At 44.1% G+C, this 7,114-nt stretch overlaps 1 protein-coding gene across 2 annotated transcripts in view; it reads left to right on the forward strand.

Moving 5' to 3' along the window:
* The window catches only part of lhpp (phospholysine phosphohistidine inorganic pyrophosphate phosphatase), a 50,880-nt gene extending 44,274 nt beyond the window's left edge, over positions 1-6,606 (forward strand). For both annotated transcript variants that reach the window (XM_072667833.1, XM_072667835.1), the window contains exon 7: positions 5,375-6,606. In XM_072667833.1, the coding sequence (XP_072523934.1) occupies positions 5,375-5,471 (97 nt within the window). In that variant the 3' untranslated portion in view covers positions 5,472-6,606. The remainder of the gene's footprint in view (positions 1-5,374) is intronic.
* The last annotated feature ends 508 nt before the right edge of the window (positions 6,607-7,114 follow it).

Below are 7,114 nucleotides of genomic sequence, written 5' to 3' on the forward strand. Positions count from 1 at the left end.
CAGAATAATCCTCTCCAACCATGTTCTGATCATCTGCAGCTGATCTTCTGCTCCTGAATCTGATTCTACTCATTAGAAAGAGTGATAAGTGTGTGTGTGTGTGTGTGTGTGTGTGGGGGGGGTATTTTCTTTTGACTGAAAGGTTGGGATAGCATGATGTCACAGAATACACCTCTCTCTCTCTCTCTCTCTCTCTCTCTCTTTCTCTCTCTCTCTCACACACACACACACACTCACATACACACTCAAACACTCACTCAAACACACACACACAACACTTCTTTGTTCTGCAGCTCATGGACGCGACACCGCAGCAGAGACGTGTGTGTCTGTCTGTTGGCCTGTCACTCAATATTGATATTTCAGTGACCTACAGGACACACACACACACACACACACACACACACACACACAGTTGCACTGCCTCTGCAGTAACAGTAGATGCATTGTGCTGAATTTTGCATGCTCACATTGACTTACTTACCCCTCTATTATTCATGTGTGTTAGAGAAAAGAGGCTAAACACACACACACACATACACACACACACTCTACTGGGGAAATTCTGTAAAGCCGGACATTACGGCTGACTGACAACATTAGAATGATTATAATGGAGTACACAGTCTGTTGTGGTGTGTGTTAGCTTTTCCAGTGAAGGCCAGTATTCCCAGTTCCCATCCAGCACCTGATCTAATCAGTCCACCAGTACAGTGAGCCAGGAGCTGCTGCTGGAACTCAGCAGATCTATACAGTGTCTGGAGTTCAGAGAGAAGATCAGCACCCAATCCGGAGCTCTTCTGACTGCGCTCTCCTAACTGTGCTCTTCTGACTGTGCTCTTCTGACTGCGCTCTTCTGACTGCGCTCTTCTGACTGTGCTCTTCTGACTGCGCTCTTCTGACTGTGCTCTTCTGACTGCGCTCTTCTGACTGCGCTCTTCTGACTGTGCTCTTCGAACTGTGCTCTTCTGACTGTGCTCTTCTGACTGTGCTCTTCTGACTGTGCTCTTCTGACTGTGCTCTTCTGACTGTGCTCTCCTAACTGCGCTCTTCTGGCTGTGCTCTTCTGACTGTGCTCTTCTGACTGCGCTCTTCTGACTGTGCTCTTCTAACTGTGCTCTCCTAACTGTGCTCTCCTAACTGTGCTCTTCTGACTGTGCTCTTCTAACTGTGCTCTTCTGACTGTGCTCTTCTAACTGTGCTCTTCTGACTGTGCTCTTCTAACTGTGCTCTCCTAACTGTGCTCTTCTGACTGTGCTCTTCTAACTGTGCTCTTCTGACTGTGCTCTTCTAACTGCGCTCTTCTGACTGTGCTCTTCTAACTGTGCTCTTCTGACTGTGCTCTTCTAACTGCGCTCTTCTGACTGTGCTCTTCTAACTGTGCTCTTCTAACTGCGCTCTTCTGACTGTGCTCTTCTGACTGTGCTCTTCTGACTGTGCTCTTCTGACTGTGCTCTTCTAACTGTGCTCTTCTGACTGTGCTCTTCTAACTGTTCTTCTGACTGTGCTCTTTTGACTGTGCTCTCCTAACTGTTCTTCTAACTGCGCTCTTCTGGCTGTTCTTCTAACTGCGCTCTTCTGGCTGTTCTTCTGACTGTGCTCTTCTAACTGTTGTTCTGACTGTGCTCTTCTGACTGTGCTCTTCTAACTGTGCTCTTCTGACTGTGCTCTTCTAACTGTGCTCTTCTGACTGTGCTCTTCTAACTGTTCTTCTGACTGTGCTCTTTTGACTGTGCTCTCCTAACTGTTCTTCTAACTGCGCTCTTCTGGCTGTTCTTCTGACTGTGCTCTTCTAACTGTTGTTCTGACTGTGCTCTTCTGACTGTGCTCTTCTAACTGTGCTCTTCTGACTGTGCTCTTCTAACTGCGCTCTTCTGGCTGTTCTTCTAACTGCGCTCTTCTGGCTGTTCTTCTAACTGCGCTCTTCTGGGTGTTCTTCTGACTGTGCTCTTCTAACTGTTGTTCTGACTGTGCTCTTTTGACTGTGCCCTCCTAATCAACATCTCAATAACTTACTCTCACTGACCACTAATATTTATTCCAATAAATATTGGAACTGGTGTGTGTGGCCTCTGGTCAGTAAGTGTGTGAATGTGTCTGTTAGCAAGGAGACTCATAACTACACACACATTATTGAAACAAAGAACCGCCATATCTCTCTCTCTCTCTCTCTCTCTCTCTGTGTCTGTCTCTCTCTCTCTCTCTCTCTCTGTCTCTCTCTCTCTCATACACACGGCAGAGTTCTTTGAGGTCTTTAGGATTGTTGTTACTGAGACCTTCTCCTGGGTTCATTAGCATGCAGCCTAGTACAATCTGATTGGACATTGTGTGTGTGGTGTCTTAAATGGCACAGTGCCAAACTTGCCCCGTCTCCCCTGCCAGCTGATTACACTGCTATCAAATCCATCAGAGAGGGATAATGAAACAGTCCGGGCACTTTTTTACACACACACACACACACACACACACACACACACACACACACAGCTTGTCTAGTCAATGTAGAGAGGTACTCCATCCAACATCATCATCCATCATCATCCAACATCCTGACCTCCCTAATGCTCTCGCCCCTGAATGCAATCAAATCCTCACAGCAATGCTCCTTCTCCAGAATCTAGTAGAAAGTCTTCTTCTCTGGCCAGTAGAGACAGTTACTCCAGCAGACTTTTGTCCATTTAGTGTAAGTGATTACTGGTGGACCTTCAGCCTGGGGCACTGGTTCCCCCACTGATCTACACCTTTACCTCTCTCACCCTAAATAGAGTCGATCAGCCAAGACATGTTTGGTGTCTGAGGTTGAACACAGCAGCATGTCCAAAAGTATCTGGACAGCCTTGATGTCCAGTAGTCTAAACAATAGAAGGAAAACAAACAGCTTTACGTTACACCCCCCCACACACACACTCTCTCTCTCTCTCTCTCTAAAGGAATGCCTTTGTTATCCAAACCTGTTGCGCGCACACACACAACGCAGTAGGGCGGCTTTGTGCGCCGCTGCTACACACACCGTTACACACACACACTCATATACTGTACAAACACTTTTGCTCTCTCGGGGGGCATGACTGACATCCTGTCTCTCTTCCTCTCTCTCTCTCGTCCTCTCTTTATTTTTAAAGCTTTCATATCCCTCTGAAACTTCTTCTTTCTGCTTCAGTCTCTCTCTATAAAAAATAATCATGCTGTTGCACAGATGTGTGCAAAAGTTTAGACACCCCTGCCCAGTCGGCTTGTGCTGCGGGTTTTCGGAGGTGAGACTGCTGGAGCACATTGGCTGTTGTAGAGACTTCTACAGCTTAAGTGGTTCCCATATTCAGGCAGTTGTGAAGCTGGTGCCACGCGGTTGCTATGGTGTTGCTAAGTGGTTGTAATGGTATTCCATGTGGTTTCTGTGCTCTTGTAAGTTGGTTGCTATGGCGTGGCTGCTAGGTGGTTGCGTGGTGGTTGTTGGTATGTAGTTGCTATGTGTTGCTATGGTATCCCAGGTGGTTGCTGTGCTATGGTGTAAATGGGTGCTATAGAGTTTATAGGTGGTGGCTTTATAGGTAGTAGGTGGGGGCATTGCATTGCTAGTGATAGGTGGTTCCTAGGGTGTTGCCAATTAGTTGCTGTGGTGCTTCATGTGATCGGTTGGAAGTTTTCCTTGGGTGTGATAGGGTTGCTAGATGGTTGCTATGGTATCTCGGGTGGCTGCAAGAATGTTGTCAAATGATTGCTGTTGTTCTGCAAGTGGTGGGTTAAATGTTTTCCTCCTATGGTGTTGCTAGGTGGTTACTATGGTGTTGTTAAGGGGTTGTTTGATGTTTTTTTTTGGTGTTTGTAGGTAGTCACTATTGAGTTTCTTAGTGGTTGCTAGGGTGTTCCATGGTTGTTGCTATGCAGTTGCTATGGTATCACATTTTAGAGTGAATGGACTAGTAGAAAGGCCCCAGACTGGCCTGGACTGGAATCTTAGATGATTTTTTTAAATGATTAAATATTACATAAATTTAATATTAATATTTTTTATATTTAATATTGCATTATTACATATTAAATGATATATATATATATATATATATATATATATATATATATATATATATATATATATATATATATATATACACACACATTCTGTTTCTGTCTGAAACCCTGTGTAATCGGACTAGCATCACCCCCTCCTCCTCATTATCAGACTCTCTAATGTGTGTGTGTGATAGCATCACCCACCCCACCCTCCTGTTTACTGATGTCTGGGTGTGTGTTTGGACCATGTGGATGACGGATGCACGCTCAGACCTTTCCTGCATACCCTCACACACTGTACACACACTCACATAGCCTACACACACTCGTCTGACGCGCGATGTGTCCCCGGGGGTGTTCGCTGCTTCAGGGTGGTTGAATAGTGCAGTGCTGTGTGGGGGTAGCAGCTCTTCGACACTGGGCTGTCACAGAGCTGTGGAATCTATTAGTGTTGAAGTCCTCAGTTCACATCAATGATGAACATCAGCGTTAATAATTAGAGAATTCCTGAGGCAGTCTTTTACTGATCTGATCTGATCTCTCTCTGTGTGTATAAATAATAATCCAGCTCCTCAGTTTAGATCAGACGAGCTGCTGATTAATCTGATCAGTAAAATCTCTTTATTTTCAGGATCAGATTCTATAATCAGACGTTCTGGACTGACTGATTTAGTTTAGTCGAGACTTAAAATCTTAAAATTATGTTTTATAGTGTTTAATATCTGATAATCCAGTCTGATCTCCTCCCTGACCAATCAGCTCCCAGCTCTTTTAACCTCTTAGCCCCTGTATGTAAGATCATAATGCGTTACCCTGTTACCTATGCGTTACCTATTACTGACATAACATCAGTGTGATAGGACCCAAACTAGAACCCTGTGGGACTCTAGTGGGACTCTATGGACGGTTACACAACGTTTTTTATATTATATATTAGTGTGTGTGTGTGTAGTGGTACACATAGTGGGTGAATGTGCTGTGATCAGGGTTTCTGCAGTGTGTGTGTGTGTGTTAGCATTAGCCCCATTCTCTTGGTTCTGCATGTTCTGTTTAGTGCTGCTTAACAGCCGAAGGAAGCTGTGCGGTTCTCCCGCTGGTAGAACGGAAGGTTTCCACCATAGTTTAGTTTATAATCAGGTGTAATTCAGGAGTTAAGACTGGGTTTAGAGGTTTAAAGAGATTATTAGGCTCATGAAGTGTTAGCCTTGTCCTAAACTAAAAATCTGAGCTTTTTTAGTTAATAATGTTCCTGTTTAGCACAAAACTGCACCAAATCGCCCAAACCAAGCCCGGCAATATAGGGTCATGAATATGAATATGACTCCACTAACTCTCTCTACTCTCTGTCTCTGTCTGTTTGCAGGCCGAGTGATGAGAGACACCCTACAGTGACCGCCGATGGATACGTTGACAACCTGGCCGCTGCCGTGGAAACCATTCTGAAACACCGCGGGGAATAGATCCTGATGAGAGAGTTTGCCAGTGTCCACCATCTGAGCCTCGAGTAGAACTGACTGTAGACCGTTTTAGTCTAAATAAATAATAATAATAATAATAATAATAATAATAATAATAGAGTCTTAAAGGGGAATTCCACCAATATTTCACAATTTCTGCCCAATGTAATGGTTGATAAGATGTAGAGTAGTTTGGTGTGAAACACTCTTTTCTGGAGAAGCTGCAGAATAGTGATGCAACCGGTTACAAATACAGACACCAGTAGGGGGCGCATTATTCATTATTTTACTGTCTAGCTCCCAAATCAGACATCCAGATCCAACGTACACTCCTCTCGTTCGTCTGTGTCCAAATACTTTACTGACCCTCGCTCTCCTTGATTCTGCTGATCTGAATGTCATGGTCTCAGTAAATCTACTGGCAGAGCTGACTGGCCTGTGGATCTACACGAGTACCAGATCAGCAGAATCTTCAGTAAGTATTCGGACGCAGCCGGCCCTCAGCAGTTACAACATATCCACATTTTCAGCACTGAACAGAGACAGGCAGAGGAATCGCATTACACCTGGACCTCTAAAAGCTTCTCCCAGAAAGTCCTTCACCTAATGGTGATGAAGACGCTGCCTGATGCCTGAGACACGGTTCTACCAGAGTTCTCAGATATGGTCAACATGTTTTTGTGTACAGACCTTTTCACACCAAGCCACTTTACAGCATTTATTATTTTTATTATTTTTATTATGCACAATAACTTTTTCAGTTTCTATTGGTCCATTCTTAGTAAAATGTTAACGTAATGTAAAGGGGAGGAGTCAAAAAATAAAATTAGGTGACAGGGTTCTGATGAAAGGACGGTGATGATGTATGGCAACGCGTGTCTCTGAGTAACAATGTAGCAGTTTCTAAAGTTAATATTAAGTATATTATAGTATAGTCCAGATTATGCCACCCCGCTGTAGTCTAATGCCCGTGTTAGTGTGTTTCAGGTGTGTGAGCAGAAGAGAGTGTCAGGTGGGTTTTGGTGGGAATTGAGAAACATTGCACTGCATATTAAACCCACTCACCGTCCACTTTATTAGAAACACCCTGTCTCGTAGCTCTGCTGTGTTTGACATTAGAAAACACTTAACCTCAGCCTGCAGCATGTGTCTCAGTGTCCGCTTATTTATGCCATCTGGATGAAGTCGGCTGTTGTGTTTTGTTGTTTTCACCAGTAGTAATGAAGAGAGTGTTTAAAGGAGTCCCTGTCTGACATCCCTGAGATACCTTCGAAAAGCCTGATGATTCCAAATACCGAATAGCGAAGGGGCAGCTGCTGCAGCGCCCTCCTGAGGGCTTTTATTATGAAAGGTGTTTCGAGTCAGCTGGATTTTTACATTTAATGAAGCATAAGAATTAAAACATTGCAGTTACATTTTAATCAGCTGGACAGACAAATAAGCCAAAAGTAAAGTGGAACAATCCTGCTACCCTCACACCAACAGGGGTCCTGAAGCATAATTCTTCATCTCGTTGTTTTTATATGGAAACAGCCTGTTTATAACTCATTGTTTTTGTGATGTCATGGAAACACAGCAGGTTCAGGGTTCGTAAGGGAGGGTTTAGAAAGTTTGGGCTCAGGTTATTATATTTTTAGGAGGGCACT

The sequence above is a fragment of the Salminus brasiliensis genome, chromosome 22, assembly GCF_030463535.1.
Source record: "Salminus brasiliensis chromosome 22, fSalBra1.hap2, whole genome shotgun sequence".
Classification (NCBI taxonomy): Eukaryota; Metazoa; Chordata; class Actinopteri; order Characiformes; family Bryconidae; genus Salminus; species Salminus brasiliensis.